At 47.1% G+C, this 22033-nt stretch overlaps 1 protein-coding gene across 1 annotated transcript in view; it reads left to right on the top strand.

The window, feature by feature from the left end:
• The window catches only part of LOC141261614 (3'-5' RNA helicase YTHDC2-like), a 121138-nt gene that overhangs the window by 56891 nt on the left and 42214 nt on the right, over positions 1–22033 (top strand). The window contains exons 18-22 of the mRNA XM_073676228.1: positions 3346–3465; positions 7241–7513; positions 8081–8207; positions 8284–8489; positions 8713–8908. Coding sequence (XP_073532329.1) covers positions 3346–3465; positions 7241–7513; positions 8081–8207; positions 8284–8489; positions 8713–8908 — 922 coding nt within the window. The remainder of the gene's footprint in view (positions 1–3345; positions 3466–7240; positions 7514–8080; positions 8208–8283; positions 8490–8712; positions 8909–22033) is intronic.

The raw sequence follows: 22033 nt of genomic DNA, 5'->3' as shown, positions 1-22033 counted from the left end.
CAGGTAAGTTTGAAAAGTCTCTTTTTCAGGCACGCAGTACCCGGTGGTTGCGGGCACGAAATCCTGCCGACTACGCCAAAGTTGACGCGCCCCTGGGCCTGTGTCGCGCTGCGTTGCGCACGCGGGAGCTTACCCGGAGCCGGATCTCTTGAGGGTTGTAGTCTCGTGGCGGTGACCCGGTCCGTGCCCAGGGAGTCAAACTGAGCGGCGATGTAACAGCGGTAGATGCAGGACGACTACGCCACCCGTTGAATGCAGCTATGGAGCTGCCGCTGCAGGACAGTCCGCTGAGGCCGGTGGATAGATGGTGCAGCGTAGATGGTATAACCCCCAACGGGAGGGGTATGGCCTCAGGGCAGCAGATGTGGATGATGGGGGTAGCAGGAACCACTCAGAGACGGTGCGGTGTAATTCAGGGTCTTTACTGGTAACAACGATAGACCCTCCCGGAGTACTTGCTAGTGAACGGGGCCTGGTCAGTCCTTGAGCAGATGGGATCTCCCCTGGCCAGGCGGAGTTGTAGGCCTCCCAAACTGACTGTACTCTTCTGGCTACCTTGCTAGAAGCGGATATAAGTAGCCCACGTCCCTGAGTGTACCGTGTGGTGCTCACCCGTATGGCCGGTGACTCGGGGCCTTCTAATGGCTTCCGCTCCACGATGGCGGTGCTGGTCCCACGCGTGTGACCGTGCCTTCGGGTTTCTGGGCCTGAGGACCTGAAATCCCCTGCCGGTCGGCTTCTGCTGCTGGGTAAGAGTTAGTCCCCACAGCCTCGGACGCCGGGTCCGGTAAGAAAGCTTCTCAGTCAGGGCGAGCTCTGCAGCTGCCAGCCCCTGACTCGTAGTAGTATTGCTTCTGCTGTTTCTTGTCTCTACTCTCCTTGACTGCTAACCCTGCTTCAGCCCCGGGTTTATATAGGGGAAGTTCTTCCCCTCCCCAGACTGGGCAGGAGGTGTGGCATGCACAGGATCCCTGACCAAAGGACCTCCCACCTGCTCTCAGACATAACATCTCTATCACTGTGGCAACCAGACCCCTGGGGTGTCACAGATACGTGTTCTAATAAAACACTATAGTTTTCATGTAGAAGGAGTCTGCCTAAATATGTTGTAACTTTGCAAACACAATGGTGTACTTTTGGTCCATCTTGACTCCTGTAGTATATTTCTGAGAAGCATTTGTAGTACTGCAGGCTTCAATGCTGAAAATCCTAAATCTCCCAGCCTTCTCAGTGTCTGAACTGAGCTTGCTCGGTGATTTATTGCAGTCTGGGAAATATAGGCCCTGATTCATCAAAGCATTTATGCCAGAACACAGGCATAAATCGCTGTGAAAAGTCGCAAAAGTCTTGTGCAACAAGTTTAGTGACTTTTAGCATTTTTACGTCAATATGAAGCAGACAGAGCTGGGGCGGGATTTGGCGTTCCTACACTCTACCGTTAAAATCAGTAAAAGTGCTGGCGTTTTATGACTCGCCCCCTGGGCCGTGGCGTACCCGGAACTGGGCCTTCTAGTGTACGGTGCTGATGGGGGTAGTAGTGGCAACCCTATCCCGTGGCTCAGGGCGGTCAGACCAAATGTTGTGGCAGTCTATTTATAGAATTTGAATGTCCGACTACGCCACCCGTGGATTGCGGTCAGAGATAACCGCAGCTGCAAGGCAGACCGCTGAGGCTGGTGTTAGTGTGCAGCACAGGGGTAGGATAACTCCCCACGGGAAGAGTGTAGCCTCAGGGCAGTGTGATAGGATGCTGGGGGTGATGGTGCAGGCGCAGCATAAATCACACAGAGTCCAATGGTGCAGTCCAGGGTCTTTTACTCACAGTTGATATCCAAGTCACTTCTGTCAGCAAGGACTGCCCGAGCCGTGCTGCGTCCACCCGGTGAGGAGCTCGGTCAACCCCCAGGCAATTCAGGAGTATGGCACAGGACCCCCTTCTGTCCTTTCTCTGGCTTCTCGTGCCCCACCAGTGTCCTGACTTCTGTCCAGCTACCGCGGACCGTGTCGGGCAAGCGTTGGCCTTCACTTCCCGCTATCCTATATGGTGCTTTCCTAGCAGGTTTAGCGGGGGGTCGCACCAATAAATGGTCACAACCTCCGGTTCTTGGCTGAGGGTAGATTCGCCTCCACCAATTTAGGGATCCGGTACCTTTCCACGACCTGACCCTATCACCCGGTATAATGGGGTTTGCAACGGTTGCTGTCCATTCTGCACTCTTAGGGTCCCTTCTGCCTTCTTGTTTCTGGAGCCCTTCCACTCCTCTGTCTCTTCTCCTTCCTTCCTTCTCCTTCTCCTCTTCTCTGGCCCCGGCCTTCTCTCTCTAGGCCTGCCTCGTGGAGCTGAGCTCCGGCTGAGCCGCAGCTCCCTGTCAGCTCTCTCTCTTTCTCTACTCCACTACTCAAGTCGACTCACACTTAAGATGGCTCCCACCTTTTATCTACTTCTCTGTGTCTGAGCTCAGGTGACCTGCACCCAATGAGCTCCTTCCTATGCTCCAGAAACCGTCCCCCTTCTGCTCCTACACCACTGGGTTCTCTCCCCCCTCCCCACTCCAGCCAGGGACATGGTCAGTTGTGCCTGCAAAAATAGGAGCACCGTCGAGCTGTCCCCCGGAAATGGGGAGTGTGTATGTATGTGTGCAGCTAACTGAGCCCTGGTCCACACTCCATCCTTACCTGGGAGTGGAATATCACACCTCTGGTTGAGGTGCAATACCCCTGTAGCAACCGAACCCTCGGGGCGCTACATTTTATACACCAGAAATATTACTCCGGTTCCATGAAGTGGCATACGTCTCTTAATGAATTTGGCGCATTTTATTCCTGCACAAACACAAGTCTTAATGAATCGGGGCCATAGTTGTTACACCAGGACCTTAAGGATATGCTGCCATAGGTGCAAACGCAGATGATTTTTCGTCCGGTTCTCCAGCTGTGGTTTACAGTACCAGCGTTGTGTATGACATTTGTACAGATCTTATGCACATTCTATGGAGTGAACAGCTGTGAGGTTCATTGCAGCATTCCCCGCATCAGAATTTCTTCATGGAATCATACCCTTATAGGTATCTGAAGAAACTAGATCTGCAACTGCATTATCAAGGCTTAGCTAGTCTCTTAGGAATGTTTGTTAACAAGCTTGTTTACAATTATTGATGACAATGAGAAGCTGAATTGTGAATGCAGCTCTGGGTAACAACACAGAGTAACTGAATACAAAATGTGTCATATAAATTGCTGCTTAATGTAGAACATATAGATTATTCTGTAAAATTGTGTCAAATACTTTGAATTGGTTTTCTATATTAGGTCAGTCAAACTATCTACATTTTTTTTTATTCAAAGGAGCTTTGCTTGCATACAAAATTGCTGGCACCAATAAACTGTCCGATTGCTGATTTCTTAATGAAAGCTCCCGAGCCACCACCAGCTTTAATTGTTCGCAATGCAGTGCTGATGCTAAAGGTGAGTAAAATATGATGTAGGTAGATTGCAATATTGTGCCCTTATATAGACTATTTCCCATAATGCTAGAGTATCATTATAATAATAATCCTGCTTCTATCTAATGGCAGCCATTGATAGATCAGTGATTTAGAGTTGCTGTCCCCGCATGTGTACAGCCAAGTCTCAGTGTCTCCTTTGTGATGTGTATAAAACAGTCTCAGTGTCTCCCATGTAATGTTTGTACAGCAGCCTCAGTGTCTCCTATGTGATGTACAAACAGCAGTCTCCGTGTTTCCTATGCGATCTACTGTATTTTTTGGACTATAAGACACACGTAGGTTTTAGAGGAGGAAAATAGAAAAAAAATTAAGCAAAAAGTGGTATACATGGCCCCCGGTCCAGGTATGCATGTCTACCCCCCCCCCCCCAAACCAGGAATACATGGCACCCCATCCCCACCCTGGTATACACGGCCCTCTCATCCCCACCCTGGTATACACGGCCCCCTCATCCCCACCCTGGTGTGCATGGCCCCCTCATCCCCATCCTGGTATACATGGCCTCCATCCCATCCCCATCCTGGTATACATATCCTCCATCCCATCCCCATCCTGGTATGCGTGGCCCCCTCATCCTGGTATATATGGCACCCCCCAGAGCTGCGTCCTGTTCTTCTGCCAGCAGCTGATCTCAGCGTGTAAGCAGGGCATGATGTCACTGCAATGCGCTCTCGCATTCCAAAATCAGCTGCCAGAATATTCACTGCTCCCCATACCCATGGGCATAGGGAGCAGTGAATATTCATTCTTTTTAATACCCGGCACACTGATAGCCGCAGGCTTCCTGCAGCGGCAGGCGGTCAAGTGTGCCCGCTGTTAAAGAAAATGTATATTCACTGCTCCCCACGCCCATGGGCTTGGGGAGCAGTGAATATTCAGCACTGCTGCCTTGCAACGCTGGGGTCCTGGGTTCAAATCCCACCAAGGGCACCATCTGCAAGGAGTTTGTATGTTCTCCCCGTTTTTGCGTGGGTTTCCCCCGGGTTCTCCGGTTTCCTCCCACACTCCAAAGACATACTGATAGGGAATGTAGATTGTGAGCCCCAATGGGGACAGTGCCGATAATGTATGTAAATTGTCTGAATTGTAAAGCGCTGCGGAATATGTTGGCGCTATATAAATAAAAAGATTATTATTATTATATTTATATTCTTTAAAAGCGAGCACAGGGTTAGCTGCAGCAGCTGGCTCCTCCCTCCTGTGACCCGCTCCTCCACCGCTGCAGTTACCCCTCCCCCACCACAGCCAGAACCATAATGTACATCTGGACTATAAGAGAAACCCCCACTTTCCTCCAAAATTTTGGAGGTAAAAAATGCGTCTTATAGTCTGAAAAATACGGTGTGTACAGCAGTCTCATTGTATCCTATGTGATGTATGTACAGCAGTCTCAGTGTCTCCTATGTGATGTATACAGCAGAGTCTCAGTGTCTCTTATGTGATATATATACAGCAGTTTGTGTCTCCTATGTGATGTATTAACAGCAGTCTCAGTGTATCCTATGTGAAAATAATATACAAAATATGTAAAAATGATTGAAAAAATATTACTATAAGTAAAATGGTAAAAAGGCATATTCGGTATCACCAAATTAATCCATGTAGTAAATGTTATAAGGAAGTTAAATTGAAATTTCAAAACTGACATTTTCAGTCTACTGCCCCAGCACAAAACAATGCAATAAAAAAGTATCACAATGTCATATGTACCTCAAAATTATGCCTATAGACTTATCAAGTATAGCTATGCCTGCAAAAACTAGCCCTCATATAGTAAATGGAAAAATAATGAAGTTAAGGGTCTCAGAAAATGGTTACACAATCCAATTTTTTTTTTTTTTTTTACAAAATGCAGATTTTTTTTTTAAATCTATAATATCTAAAAACGTTACATGTTTGATATCTTCGGAATTATACTAACCTGAACAATCATTTTGCAAGGTCATTTTTGAATGCCTTGAATGTAAAAACATTGGCAGAATTTATTATTTTTTAACCATCTCGCTCTATTTGGAATTTTTGTCCTGTTTTGTTTATCTCAGTACATTTTATGCTAAAGTGAATGGTGTATTTCATAACTTCAACTCTTTCCTCAACCCCCCACCCCAAAACAAGCCTTGATACAGCTAAGCAGATGCAAAAAAAATGTTATGACTCTTAAAAAAAAAAAAAAAACAAAGGCTATAAAAATGAAAGCTCAAAAATAATTGAAAAAAGCCTCGGACAGGCTGAAACGTCTTGTGAGTTGTGGAATAAACGAATTAATCATCAACACGTGAGTGCTGGGATTTGCTTTTCCTAGAAACACTGTTTTCCACGGGCACCACCCCAGCTGTACGGAGTGCCGACTAGATTCTTTTGATACAAAAATAATGTATGACTTAGATGAAAAGGGGTTAGTTTTTGGCTTCTGTCCATTTGTAGTTTTAATATCAATGTAATATATTAATCACATAATTGCAAGTACCACATTTAGTGGCTGTTTACATATATTTATTAATTTTTTTATTTTTCTGGAAGTAATATAGTAGTTGTTTTTTCTTCCTTAATCATCTTTTAGGTAAAAGGAGTCTATAGACTACGTTCCCTTTGGAGCAATGCCTGAATTGAATCCACAGCCCTGCATGCACTGACACTACAGGAGCCCAGCGCACACAGTGTCCGTGCAGGCGTGCTGTGATTCCTGTTGCCTATCTGCAGTGGCCGCTCGCTCACACAGGATCAATTGCAAAAAGAACTTCGGCACTCCATACATGAAAATATAAGAAATATTGTATCTAGACTAATGTCACTTTGAAAAATGAAGGTTTTTTGCGCATAATTTGGCCAGTTTATGTGTGCCCATCAACCACGACAAGGTCACCTTCGTATGATGGGAAACTACGCTACGCTACCACTGGATATGCCACTCTTGGGCTGTAAGCCTGTATGGACAATATGTCTCTGCTTGGGCTTTGAACCTACAATGTATGGGCTGGTAGAGCTAGTTAAAACCACCTGTGACTGAATGGGAGGGACACATGGTCAGAAAAAAGGCTGTCAAACTTGTCGTGGTTGATGGGCACACATAAACTGGCCAAATTATGCGCAAAAAACCTTCATTTTTCAAAGTGACATTAGTCTAGATACAATATTTCTTATATTTTCATGTATGGAGTGCCGAAGTTCTTTTTGCAATTGAGATTACTCTTTTCTTCAGAGCACCCGAATAGACCAGTGAGCGACCCCTCTCTTTTTTCTATCGCTCACACAGGATGACACAGATTCCGGGGCGTCTGATGCTGGCAGGAGAGATGGATGAGAATGGATTTGCACACACTGACACTGTGTGTGCTCTTGACTCATGCAGTGTCAGTGTGCAGAGCTGAGGATTCAATTCATGCAGTGCTCCAAAGTGAGCGCTGTTTTATCAACATGTTCGGAGGATTGTAATTCAGGGGATGGAACAGTGCACTGAGCCCTTAGCCGCACCAGCGGTGCATCGAGGATCCCTTATGTACAGATGTAATAAAACAGTTCTTAATTAAAAAGGAGTTGGTGACGTCTGAACAACAGATATGATGTTTACAGGGGTTTAGTCACTTGTTTGAATGTGTAAATGGTTTAATTTGAGTTTTTGGTGTCAGACCGACTCCCTTTAGAATATGTGTGAATGTTAGAAGTTGCTTTTCTATCTGTTTTTCTTTGTATATCTGGTTTTAGATTTAATTGTTTGGATTGGTTTTTGTTTGCAGACAGTTGATGCCATGGACGCCTGGGAGGATCTGACTGAACTTGGTTATCGCCTGGCTGACTTACCAGTGGAACCTCATCTTGGAAAAATGGTGCTATGTGCTGTGGTGTTAAAGTGCTTGGACCCAATCCTTACTATTGCTTGCACTTTAGCATATCGAGATCCATTTGTCTTACCAACTCAGGCTTCCCAAAAACGTGCTGCTATGCTATGCAGAAAGCGGTTTACCGCAGCGACTTTTAGTGATCATATGGCCTTGCTTAGGGCTTTCCAGGTACAGAACTGCCTCAATTTTATGTCATTTATTTCTTTATCGTTACCTTGTTTTATTTAAATGGAATTTATCACCAGGTTTTTGCTAACCCATCTGAGAGCAGCATAATGTAGGGGCAGAGACCCTGTTTACGGTGATGTATCACTTACTTTGCTGGTGGCTGCAGTTTTGATGAAAAACTGTTTTCTCTGCTGCAGATCTAGCAGTTCTCTGAAAGCTGAGCCCTGTATAACCCCGCCCACAACTCTGATTGGCAGCTTTCTGTGTACACTGTACATAGTCAGAAAGCTGGCAATCAATGGTGGGGGCGGGGTTATACAGAGATCATGAATATGGAGGACTACCTGGCAGGAGGTTTACTGGCACTGTAGTGATAATCTCCTGCTGATAAAACAGTGATTGTATCAAAACTACAGCGCAGTAAGTGACACATCGCTGGAATCGGGGTCTCTGTCTCTACTCACTCTGCTGGTAAGTGATTCCATTAAAGTTCTAAAGTAAGTTACTAACCTTTTTAGATGTCCTTGTAACATACTAAAAGTTAATACACTCAATAATGTTTTACAGGCCTGGCAGACGGCTCAGAGGGATGGATGGGAGAGAGCTTTTTGTGAGAAGAATTTTCTTTCTCAGGCTACAATGGAAACTATCATTGGCATGAGAACTCAACTTCTTGCGCAGCTCAGGGCTTCAGGTAGCCATAGCACTAAGTGTAACATTAAGAATAATGTCCCTGCAGTTGCTCTGAGTATGTGGCTTGTCTCCTGCAGGGTTTGTTAGGGCTCATGGAGCTGGTGACATAAGAGAAGTGAATACAAACTCTGAGAATTGGGCTGTGGTGAAAGCTGCCCTTGTTGCTGGCATGTATCCAAACCTGATTCATGTAGACCGGGAGAATATGCTGCTTACCAGCCATAAGGAGAAGCGCGTGTGCTTCCATCCTACCTCAGTCCTCAGCCAGCCACAGTGCAAGAAGGTAAAGTTGTTTCTTCACACAGATCACCGATATCATGTGATTGGCTTTTAGATTTGCTCTGAATGTTATTCACATTTTCCATTACATGGATTGTCCAGACTTAGAACGTTATGACTTGTGCACTAGTTCAGCGATTATATCTATTATATACAGTATACAGTATATACGCAATCCATTTTCCGCTCCTGTTATTTCATACATCGATGATTATTTTATCCAACAGATCCCACCCGAAAATTGTCAGGCTGCTGCTATCCAAGTGTTGCCCACAGACTGGCTGATCTATGATGAGATGACCCGAGCTCACAGGATTTCTAATATCAGATGCTGCTCAGTGGTTTCACCTGCCACCATAGCAATCTTCTCAGGACCTGCCAGGCTGCCGAGTAATGCTCTGCAAGAGCCATCGTCATGTCGAGGTGAGGAAATGTCAAGTAGGAATTAATAAGGGACGTAATGCATGTAAATATATGAAACTATTACATTTTATTATGGACGGAAGCAGCTGAGCATAAGCACCAGATATCACACCTTGTCCCTTTATTTGCCATGTTGCCTGTAGAAGTCAAAGCATACAAGTTAATTATCATTAACAATTAATTTCTTCCCTTTCAGTTCTCTTGATAACTTTACCGTTTTCTATGATCATATAATGTGGGACATGTAGAAAAAATAGCCTATAAGCCTTTACTAATCAAAACAGATAAGAGTATGGAGTATTCCTATATCATAACCTGATGGCATGCTGCCTGGATATGCCGTAACTAGTGTTGAGCGATACCTTCCGATATCCGGAAATATCGGATCGGATTGGATCGGGCCGATACCCAAAAAGTATCGGATATCGCCGATTCCGATACCGGAAACCAATGCAAGTCAATGGGACACAAATATCGGAATGAAAATAAACCCTTTCTTTCCTTGTAGGTTAATTCTACATGAAGGAAAACAACTAACAATAATGTAGAATGTATTGGGGGAGGTGGTTGCCCAAATCGATGGGAACAGTGCTCACAGTGAAACATGAAAAGCTGGCAATTCAGCAGCGGCATACACCGGTACCCGACAATTTAGAACAGAAAGAATAGAGCTTCACACATAGATTAGATAGATAGAAACATGTCAGTCAGATATATATGAAGTACAGTGACAGTGTTGCTTACTGTACTTGTCATTTAGTGTAAAGGATTTATTAAAAAAAAATAACAGTGTTTTCATGCACCATCTCTTTAAAAAAGCCGGCCGGCAATTCAGCAGCGGTACCCGACAATTTAGAATAGAAAGAATAGAGAATAACACATAGATTAGATAGATAGAAACATGTCAGTCACATATATAATAAGTACAGTGACAGTGTTGATTACTGTAATTGTCATTTAGTGTTAAAATAAAGGATTTATTAAAAAAAAAATTGGCGTGGGGTTCCCCGTAATTTTAGTCTCTAGCGGAGGTTAAGCAGACTTCTGGGGCAGATGTTTGAAGCTTGGGAAAGGGGTAATACCCACGGAGCTTCCCAGACTACTAATATCAGCCCCCAGCTGAATACCTAGCCTTTACTAGCTATTAAAATGGGGGACCCCCCCAAACAAGTGACGTGGGGTCCCCCCTATTTTAATAGCTAGCAAAGGCTAGGCAGACAGCTGGAGGCTGATATTAATAGCCCAGGAAGGGTGCCATGAATATTGGCCCCCTCCCAGGCTAGAAACACCAGCCGTCAGCCGTCCCAGAAATGGCGCATCCATAGGATGCTCCAATTCTGTCACTTAGCCTCGCTCTTCCCACTGCCCTGTAGCGGTGGCAGTGTGGTAATAGGACTGGGGTTGATGTCAGCTTATAATGCCAGCTGACATCAAGCCCAGGTTAGTAATGGAGAGGTGTCTATAAGACACCCCCATTACTAACCCCATAGTCAAAGTTAAAAAAAACACAACACCCAGAATAAAGTCCTTTAATTGAAATAAAGACACAATTCTTTATTATTCTAAATTAAACCATACTTACCATCACGCCCATTCCAGCTGAAGCCAACGATCTCCTGCAATAAAAGAAAAATAATAAAGCAACATCATCCTTACCTTTCCATGGTTCCCAGGACTGCTTCAGCTCTGCTACATCGAGATGACAGGCTGGACCGCAGCAGAAAGCTGCCATCCAGCCTGTCATCCCGCAGACACTGAGAAGCGCAGGCATGCTTGCGCTCCTCAGTGTCAGGCTGTGACGGCATCCAGATGAGCCGAGTCTCTCACGCTCACCGCATGCACAGGAGAATTCTCCCACACTGTCAGTGACGTGCATGAGGTGAGCTGAGTTCATTGTCGGCTCATCTGGATGCCATCACAGCCAGACACTGAGGAGTGCAAGCATGCCTGCGCTTCTCAGTGTCTGCGGGATGACAGGCTGGATGGCAGCTTTCTGCTGCGATCCAGCCGGTCATCTCGATGTAGCAGAGCTGAAGCTGTCCTGAGAACCATGGAAAGGTAAGGATGAGGTTGCTTTATTATTTTACTTTTGTTGAAGGAGATCGTTGGCTTCAGCTGGAATGGGCATGATGGTAGGTATGGTTTAATTTAGAACATTAAAGAATTGTGTGTTTATTTCAATTAAAGGACTTAATTCTGGGTGTTGTGTTTTTTTTAAATACTTTACTAGAAATTCATGGCGGTCATGTCTAATATTGGCGTGACCCCATGAATTTCGGGCTTAGGGCCAGCGGATAATACAAAGCTGGCCCTAACCCCTTTATTACCCAGTGAGCCACCGCACCAGGGCCCTGGATGAGCTGGATACAGCGCCAGAAGATGGCGCTTCTATGAACGCGCCATTTTCTGGGGTGGCTGCTGACTGTAGTTCGCAGCAGGGGGGGGCCCACAAAGCTTGGGCCACCCTGCGCTGTGGATTCCAGCCCCCAGCTGCTTAGTTGTACCTGGCTGGACACAAAAATAGGGCGAAGCCCCACGTTTTTTTTTTTTTTTTACTTATTTCATGAAATTCATGAAATAATAATAAAAAAAGGGCTTCCCTATATTGTTATGTCCAGGCAGGTACAAATAGGCTGCTGGGAGTTGGGGGCAGCCCGTTCCTGGATGCTGTACCTGGCTGGCGTACAAAAATATGGCAAAGCCCAAGTCAAAATTTTGGGGAAAAATTAATTAAAAAATAAATAATAATTTAGGGACTGCATCTTTATTAACCCCTCAAGTGTCATTTAGTGTTAAAATAAAGGATTTATTAAAAATAAAATTGGTGTGGGATCCCCCATAATTTTAGTCTCTAGCGGAGGTTAAGCAGACGGCTGGGGCAGATGTTTGAAGCCTGGGAAGGGGGTAATACCCACGGAGCTTCCCAGACTACTAATATCAGCCCCCAGCTGAATACCTAGCCTTTACTAGCTATTAAAATGGGAGACCCCCCCAAAAAAATGACGTGGGGTCCCCCCTATTTTAATAGCTAGCAAAGGCTAGGCAGACAGCTGGGGGCTGATATTAATAGCCCAGGAAGGGTGCCATGAATATTGGCCCCCTCTCAGGCTAGAAACACCAGCCGTCAGCCGCCCCAGAAATGGCGCATCCATAGGATGCGCCAATTCTGACACTTAGCCTCGCTCTTCCACGCTGCCCTGGTGCGTTGGCAGGGGGTAATAGTGGTGGGGTTCATGTCAGCGCCAGCTGCCATGAAGCCCAGGTTAGTAATGATGGGCGTCTATAAGACACCCTCATTACTAACCTACAAAGTGTTAAAAAGAAAAAACACAAACTACACCCAGAAAAAAATATTTTATTTGAAATAAAACACACCATTTTATTTAATTCTTAGTTTACTAAAAAAAAAATAGTTACCTGTCCACGTTCCTGCGCTGATATCCCATGCACAGCTGTCACATCTGGAGATGGTGACAGCTGTGCATGGCTGCTGTAAGCTCACGCTGCCGGGAACACGTCTGCTCCCGGCAGCGGGAGCCACTGACTGAGGTCACCGGAGTGCATTCAGTCAGCGCAGCTCCGGAGACCTCCTTTACGGCACTGCTGTACCGTGGGAATTTCTCACGGTACAGCGGGGCCGTAAAGGAGCTAACCGGAGCAGCGTTGCCTGAACTCCGGCGCACCCTCTTATGCAATGACGTGGCTGCCTTACGACACCGTCACTCTAGCGGCGGCAGCGGTTCAGAGCGGTCACATTCTATGTGGCTGCTCTAAACTGGAGATCTTCGTGGGACACTCGTGGACTACTACGGAGGAAGTAAGGATAAGGTTGTGGTTTATTATTTTATATTTTATTACAGGAGATCAATGGCTTCGGGGAATTAGGTGTCTAGGTGAGTATAGGTGTAGTTTTTTATTTTTTACTTTATTTTAGGTGGTGATCGGCGGGGACAGGTAAAGTATAAACTAATTTATTTTAGGTAACCACTGGCCTCCAATGACATGTATTTAAAATTTATTGAGGACCAAAAACAAATATATATGGGGGCCTTAAAAAATAAAACACGTATAACGGCAAAAATAACATATGGGGCAGTTTAAATAGCAGGATCAGGCTGATGGGAACTACTGCTCCCATCAAGCTGATCCTGCTGGCACGAGTGGACTGGGGACAGACTTAGGCCGATGGGAGTAGTAGTGTCACATCGGCCTATGTCTGCCTGCACGCACACACCCGCAGACATCGCACTGACACCGCGCACACTCGCAGTCACCGCGCACACACCAATCATGACCGGTCTGATGGTCTGGGAGGTGAGGCTGACCTGTGTGGCCGTGGGAAAGTTCATGTGAGTTCATGCAGTCAAGCATGAACTCACATGAACCCTCTGAGGGCACCGCGGCTACTTCAAATGAACAGCTGATCGGCATCACCTGATACCTCAGCTGTTCATTTGAAATAACCGGCGGGAAAGCACAGCACAGAACGGGAAAGCTGGCGGTGTAGTCTTTTCACTGCCGGCTTCCCCGCCCGGGTCCTTCGCTCCCCGCTCCTTGGTGCTGCGCTCCCCGCCCGGTCCTAACTTACGATCAGGATGGGGGGAGCGGAGGATCGGGGTGGGAGGCTGCGGGGTAGCTGTATGGGGCTGTGTGATTGTTTAAAAGCCGGCGGCTTTTTACCGCCAGCCGACTTTTAAACAATCAGGAGAATTCTCTCATGCTGGGATGGCATTCTGATGACAGGCTGGATCGCAGCTGAGCGCTACCATCCAGCTTGTCATCCTTCAGAGACACTGCAGAGCGCAGGCATTATGGGAACTTCCGATTCTGGTATCCGATATTCTAAAAGTATCGGAATTAAGTATCGGAATTCCGATACCGCGAATATCGGCCGATACCCGATATTTCAGTATCGGAATGCTCAACACTAGCCGTAACTTAAAGCTCCACTCCAGTTTTTTTTTTTTTTTTCATTTTACTGCTGAAGTTATATCACTAATGTAAGTTCCCTATCCCTAGTATTCCACTCACCAGCTGCCATCTTCATCTGTTATTGGCGCCGTATCTGTCGCCTTCTGTAGGTTGTGACCTGCTAGATCGCTCCAGTATTTGCTGGATGAGCTAGAAGTCAATGTAAGCCAGAAAAAGGTTCTCATAGACTTGCACTGAGAGCTTGTGACTGTTACCTCTGACTTCCAGTCAGTCAGAAGTTGCCGTCACAAGATGGCAGATCGGGACTGGAGTGGCATTGGGAATATCTGAAGACAGCAGCTGGTAAGTGTAATACTAGGTGAACTTGTATTCGTGTCACCAGCTCTGAAATAAAACAAAAATGCTGGAGTGGTGCATTAAAGGCTCCCATGATTTTATTTATTTGCTAAACCTGTGTAAATGTTTGTACTCAATTTGTAGCTTAAGCCTTTCTAAGCTTCTTATACAGTACAGACCAAAAGTTTGGACACACCTTCTCATTGAAAGATTTTTCTGTATTTTCATGACTATGAAAATTGTACATTCACACTGAAGGCATCAAAACTATGAATTAACACATGTGGAAATATATACTTAACGAAAAAGTGTGAAACAACTGAAAATATGTCTTATATTCTAGGTTCTTCAAAGTAGCCACCTTTTGCTTTGATGACTGCTTTGCACACTCTTGGCATTCTCTTGATGAGCTTCAAGAGGTAGTCACCGGAAATGGTCTTCCAACAATCTTGAAGGAGTTCCCATAGAGATGCTTAGCACTTGTTGGCCCTTTTGCCTTCACTCTGCGGTCCAGCTCACTCCAAACAATCTCGATTGGGTTCAGGTCTGGTGACTGTGGAGGCCAGGTCATCTGGCGTAGCACCCCATCACTCTCCTACTTGGTCAAATAGCCCTTACACAGCCTGGAGATATGTTTGGGGTCATTGTTCTGTTGAAAAATAAATGATGGTCCAACTAAACGCAAACCGGATGGAATAGCATGCCGCTGCAAGATGCTGTGGTAGCCATGCTGGTTCAGTATGCCTTCAATTTTGAATAAATCCCCAACAGTGTCACCAGCAAAGCACCCCCACACCATCACACCTCCTCCGCCATGCTTCACGGTGGGAACCAGGCATGTAGAGTCCATCCGTTCATCTTTTCTGCGTCTCACAAAGACATGGTGGTTGGAACCAAAGATCTCAAATTTGGACTCATCAGACCAAAGCACAGATTTCCACTGGTCTAATGTCCATTCCTTGTGTTCTTTAGCCCAAACAAGTCTCTTCTTGTTGCCTGTCCTTAGCAGTGGTTTCCTAGCAGCCATTTTACCATGAAGGCCTGCTGGACAAAGTCTCCTCTTAACAGTTGTTGTAGAGATGTGTCTTCTGCTAGAACTCTGTGTGGCATTGACCTGGTCTCTAATCTGAGCTGCTGTTAACCTGCGATTTCTGGGGCTGGTGACTCGGATAAACTTATCCTCAGAAGCAGAGGTGACTCTTGGTCTTCCTTTCCTGGGGCGGTCCTCATGTGAGCCAGTTTCTTTGTAGCGCTTGATGGTTTTTGCAACTGCACTTGGGGACAGTTTCAAAGTTTTCCTAATTTTTCGCTCCGACTGACATTCATTTCTAAAGTAATGATGGCCACTCGTTTTTCTTTACTTAGCTGCTTTTTTCTTGCCATAATACAAATTCTAACAGTTTATTCAATAGGACTATCAGCTGTGTATCCACCTGACTTCTGCACAACACAACTGATGGTCCCAACCCCATTTATAAGGCAAGAAATCTCACTTATTAAACCTGACAAGGGCACACCTGTGAAGTGAAAAAAAATTCTGGTGACTACCTCTTGAAGCTCATCAAGAGAATGCCAAGAGTGTGCAAAGCAGTCATCAAAGCAAAAGGTGGCTACTTTGAAGAACCTAGAATATAAGACATATTTTCAGTTGTTTCACACTTTTTTGTTAAGTATATAATTCCACATGTGTTAATTCATAGTTTTGATGCCTTCAGTGTGAATGTACAATTTTCATAGTCATGCAAATACAGAAAAATCTTTAAATGAGAAGGTGTGTCCAAACTTTTGGTCTGTATTGTACGTTTGTGCTCAGACTTTCTCCACTGGATATATTTTTCTTTGCATTTTTAATAATCTCTTGATGCCACACCTGAGTTCTAAATTAATGACAATTATCATATACTGTCAAGTCATATTTCCCTGCCAACACATTTTCTGGCTGTCTTTTTTGACATCTGGTATTAAGTGCTGATTGGTGAATGTTGCTTTTTATATAGACTTTTTCCTGCTTGTGACAACTGTTAGGATTTGGTGTGGAGAGGTTTATTTTCTTAGACAGGATGTAGGCAATTGGTACAAAACACATAAAAACTAACTTACTCTGTCGCCTCATTGGGGGACACAGGACCTTGGGTGTTATGCTGCTGTCCACTAGGAGGCGACACTATGCTTATCTGAAAAAGATTAAGCGTGGCTCCTCCTCTGCAGTATACACCCCCGGACGGCATCAGCCTACTCCAGTTTTCGCTTAGTGTCTCAAGGAGGCACACCTCAGACCTTCACTCGTCCCTCGCTTCAGCACGGGATTACAGATGAAGAAAAGAGGGTCTCTTAAGAGACTCCCGGCATGGCTCCTTCCTCTCCCCCCCCTCCTTCTCCAATTCCTCCGGTCTTGGGTTGAAGTTGAGGCGAGGAAAAAAGCCCTCTGACGGTGACAGCAGCACCCTTCCTAATCCCCCCCCTGGGGGTATTAGGTTGAGACACCATCAGGTAGGGCATGGACGGCAGCAACTGCAGTTCTTACCAGCCAGCACACCGCAACCAAGGACCAGCAGCAATGGCACATACAGGCACAGGCCTTCACAGGCTCTGTACCTGCCGCAGCTTTTCACCTTAAGTGCCTAAGGGGGACTCTTTTCAAAGCCCCCCTTCCACTTATGCCCCCACCACCATTCTGCCTTTCAATCCGGACTACCGCGCTGGCCTGGAGCCCTTTTGGGCATAGAAAATAGATTTACACCGCGGCTTCGGCCGCCGCCCATTTTCCGTTCCCCGGATGACGATTTTGACTCATTGCGGTGTCAGACAGGGGCATAACTAGGCTGCAGGGCGCGCATCTCCATAGCAACTGCCGCCCTTGCAGCGTTCCACCCCCCTTCTCCTTCATCTCTGCAAGCAGGAGAAGAGCTACGGCGGCCATAATAAGCTGCAGGACGCATACAGGCCAGCCAAGTCTGCGGAGAGGCCCAGGACCAGGCTCTTTCAGCGCTGTTCACAGGGGCACATTGGATGGGTAAGTTCACAGTCTGAGTTACCGCAGCTGTGAATTTTATTACTCTGTATCCTCCTCTGCACAGTTAGCCCCCTTGCATAGCCACTCCATGTGCACTATGCCGGGCTCAAAGTCTAAGAAAACCAGGCAGGACTGCTTTTACACTTTCTGTACAGCCTGCAGTAATGCTCTACCCAGCGGCAGCACATATCCGCATTGCAAGGATTGTACTCAGACTACTGTGCCAGAGTCCCAAGTAGCCCCTACCAACCCTTCAGTGTCTAATGCTACGCAGGAATGGGTCACTCAAATGTCACAATCTATGACACAGTCCATAGATAACATGACCCAAATTACTTCAGGCTCTGCAAAGCCATACCTCGACTATGAATGCTACCCAACAAAGGGAAAGCCTGACTCAGTCACATACTGGCCCAGGCACATCCATGTCAAGGTCAGGACGCAAGTGCACCCACAGGTCACGCTCATCTGCGTCATCCCATAGCACACCGTTATCCCTGTCTAGGGAGAGATACCGTAGTCCCAGGTCATCTACACTGTCCCCTACCAGGGACAGACATTATATTTCTCCGCACCAATCCCCGTCCAGAGAAATCCCCCATTCTGGGTCACCTAGGAGACACCTTAGTGATACACAGGAGTCAGAAGGCGTCTGCGATTCTGACTCAGACAAGGAAACTGATGGATCCCTAACTCCAATCCCACCTAGCAATGCAGCGCTAGTTGAGGACATAATCTCGTCCATACATCGGGTGCTGGACATCTCTGATCCGATCTCGAACGCACCACAAAATAAGATTTCATTTAAAGGAGCTCTGAAACCACTTAAGGTTTTCTTGGATCATCCAGAATTTATATCTATCCTCACAAAACAATTCTCACAGCCTCACAAGAAGCTTACCAATCGCAAGTTTCTGGAGGCCCGTTACCCCTTTCCAAAGGAAACCATCAAAGAATGGACAGACCCACCAGCAGTGGACCCCCCAGTCTCCAGGCTGGCAGCACAAACACTTCTTTCACTGCCAGATAGCTCAACCCTTAGGGATGCAGCAGACCGGCAGGTAGAAAGTATGGCTCGCTCAATCTGCGAAACCACAGGGGCCTCTCTAGCCCCCGCGTTTGCTTCAGTCTGGGCAGCCAAGGCCATACTGGTTTGGGCAAAGAATCTACAAACTGGCCTCCAAGCTTCTGCCCCTGAACTGTCGGACCAAGCAGTTCAGATAGCAGTTGTGGCAGATTACATGCTTCATGCAGCTCTGGATTCTGCAAGGGGTGCAGCGGGGGCAATATCACACGCCATCACAATTCGGCGTATCCTTGGGCTGCTTGAATGGAAAGCGGACGCAGCCTCAAAGAAGTCCCTCACGCACCTTCCATACCTCAGCGGTCGACTTTTCGGTGAAAGCTTGGACACGATGATATCCAATGCCACCGGGGGTAAGAGTACCTCTCTTCCCCAACTGAAACCCAAGCGCAATTATAACAAGCGTAACCAAGCTCTCTTCCGATCCTTTCGGAACTCTTCCTGCTGGTCCGTTTCACGGCCACCACAAAATAACAGCCGCTTCACACGCAGGGAAGACTCGAGGCCGACACAAAAGTCGGGACAAATCCTGGCAAAGGCAGGCCACTCAAAATCAAAAGGAGGAAAATCTAAGAATTTCTCCTCATCATGACTCACGGACTCAGGAAGACACCCCACCTGTAGGAGGCCGACTTTTACTCTTTCATCAAGTCTGGCTACCTATTACAGAAGACAGGTAGGTCAGGGAACTAGTGTCTTCAGGATACAAAATAGAGTTCACTTCCAACCCACCAAACAGACTCCTTATATGTGTTCCCCCAAAACCACCAGTAAAAGCTCGTGCCTTCCACCAAGCGGTCTCATCGCTTCTTCAAGCACGAGTCATAATACCTGTCCCCGCAGCCAAGCGCTTCCAGGGGTTGTACTCTAATCTTTTCGTAGTCCCCAAGAAAGGAGAAGGGGTACGGCCCATACTAGACCTAAAACAACTCAACAAATATGTACGAGTACGTCACTTCCGTATGGAGTCTCTCCGGTCAATCATTGCATCCATGGAAAAAGCAGAATATCTTGCCTCCATAGACATACAAGATGCATACCTGCATATACCGATTGCACCTGCCCATCAGAGATTTCTCAGGTTCGCAATCGACCAGGACCACTACCAGTTCGTGGCTTTCCCGTTCGGACTCGCCACGGCTCCCAGAGTGTTTACCAAAGTCATGGCAGCCACCATGCACGTCCTACACTCCAGAGGCATAGTAGTCTTTCCATACCTGGACGATCTTCTCGTCAAGGCTTCTACCTTCAAGGACTGCGAGCTCAGTGTCTCAATCACAATCGACAACATGAGTCGCCTGGGTTGGTTAGTCAACCTACAAAAGTCATCACCAACCCCAAACCAGTCTCTGACATTCCTGGGAATGCTATTCAATACCTCCAAGGGCCTAGTGCTTCTCCCCAAAGACAAGGCACTGCCTCTCCGTCTAGGAGTTCGCACCCTTCTCAGCAAACCCCCTCGATCTTTCCGGTTTGCCATGAGAGTCCTTGGCAGGATGGTGGCGGCAATAGAAGCGATTCCATTTGCTCAGCTTCACCTCAGACCTCTCCAACTAGACATTCTCAAGTCATGGGACAGGAACCCTTCTTCTCTCGACAGGAAGTTCCAGCTGACGTCGTCAACCAGGAAGTCCCTTCACTGGTGGCTCAACCGGACCTCTCTAACAAAAGGGAAATCCTTTCTCCCAGGTCAATGGAAGGTCCTGACCACCGACGCAAGCCTGACGGGTTGGGGTGCAGAACACCTACACCACAGAGCACAGGGCAAGTGGTCCCCAGCGGAAGCAACCTTGCCCATCAACATCCTGGAGATTCGTGCCATCCTCCTGGCGTTGAGAGCCTTCCATCACTTACTGGCAGCCTCTCACATCAGAGTACAATCGGACAATGCCACAGCCGTGGCATATGTCAATCACCAAGGGGGAACCCGCAGTGCCAGAGCGATGCGAGAGGTGACACGCATCCTTCACTGGGCGGAGAAAACGAGCTCCATTATCTCTGCGGTCCACATTCCGGGTGTAGACAACTGAGAAGCAGACTTCCTCAGCGACAAGGAATAGACTCGGGAGAGTGGGCTCTCCATCCCGAAATCTTCCAACAGATCTGCCATCATTGGGCACTCCGGACGTGGACCTAATGGTGTCTCCCCTCAATGCCAAAGTCTCCAACTTCATGGCCAGAACACGCGACCCGAGAGCGCTAGCGCCGGACACCCTGGTTCAGGACTGGACCCAGTTCCAGCTCCTGTACATTTTTCCACCTCTCCCCCTGATTTCCAGAGTGGTGAGAAAGATCAAACAGGAGGGAGATCCAACCATCCTAATCGCACCGGACTGGCCCAGGCGTACATGGTACGCCGACATCGTACGACTCACAGCAGACGTTCCCTGGCGTCTTCCCGACCGCCCGGATCTTCTGTCACAAGGCCCGTTCTACCACCAGAACTTAGAGGCCCTCAATTTGACGGCGTGGCCATTGAGACCTGGGTTCTAACCCAGGCAGGTTTTTCGCCAGACTTCATTAAAACCATGATCAGAGCACGAAAACCAACCTCTGCCAAGATTTATTACCGTACCTGGAAAGCTTTCTTTACCTGGTGCGAATCTCGCAACCAGACCCCACTCCTTTATTCCCTACCCAGGGTACTCGGTTTTCTCCAATCGGGTCTGGAAACCAGACTATCCCTGGCCTCCCTTAAGAGCCAGGTGTCAGCTCTTTCAGTGCTTTTTCAAAAGTACATTGCTCATAAACCGCAAGTAAGAACATTTCTCTAGGGGGTTTCCCGATTGGTTCCCCCCTACAGACGACCTCTAGATGCGTGGGACCTCAACCTGGTGCTGACAGCATTACAGGAAACACCCTTTGAACCCCTTAGGGAAGTCCCACTCCGTCTTCTATCCCAGAAAGTGGTTTTCCTCGTGGCAATTTTTTTCCAGGTCAAGGTAGTTCTCTGTACGGTCCCATCCTTCCTTCCGAAGGTTGTGTCCAACTTCCACCTCAATGAGGAAATTTCACTGCCACCCCTCTGTCCGGTCCCGGTTCATAGAGTGGAGAAGGCTCTGCATACGCTTGACCTTGTCAGGGCATCACGTATCTATGTGTCTAGGACTGCGCCCTTCCGAAAGTCTGATTCTCTTTTCCTTCTTCTGTAAGGCGGCCGCAAGGGTCTACCAGCTTCCAAAGCTACCCTTGCCAGGTGGATCAAATCCACCATACAAGAGGCCTACCGCCTCAAAAATTCTCCTCTTCCAGCAGGTATTACGGCATATTCTACACGTGCGGTAGGGGCCTCCTGGGCCCTTCGGCACAACAAGTGTGTATGGCAGCCACCTGGACTAGCCTACACACGTTTACAAAACACTACAACGTTCATACCCAGTCCTCAGCAGATGCGAGCCTGGGCAGACGTGTTCTGCAGGCGGCGGTGCCCCAATTGTAGGGGCCTGTCTACACAATATTCGTCCATTGCTTCCCACCCAGGGACTGCTTTGGGACGTCCCAAGATCCTGTGTCCCCCAATGAGGCAACAGAGTAAAGTAGATTTTTGTGTACTCACCGTAAAATCTCTTTCTCTTAGCCTCTAATTGGGGGACACAGCACCCACCCTGTTGCCCGTTCCGGGCCGTTAAGTTGAGTTCTCATATTGGTTTTCCTTTGAGTTCTTACATAGTTGTCTTCTTATAGGTATGGTTATGTTATTTATGTTACGTTCCTCCTACTGCTTTTACACAAAACTGGAGATGGCTGACACCGTCCAGGG

This window comes from Phyllobates terribilis, unplaced genomic scaffold (genome assembly GCF_046119375.1).
Source record: "Phyllobates terribilis strain yellow unplaced genomic scaffold, ASM4611937v1 Scaffold_1__5_contigs__length_1240528914, whole genome shotgun sequence".
NCBI classification, from domain to species: Eukaryota; Metazoa; Chordata; class Amphibia; order Anura; family Dendrobatidae; genus Phyllobates; species Phyllobates terribilis.
The sequence above is the reverse complement of the archived record's forward strand: the minus strand, read 5'-3'. Positions and strand labels throughout refer to the sequence as shown.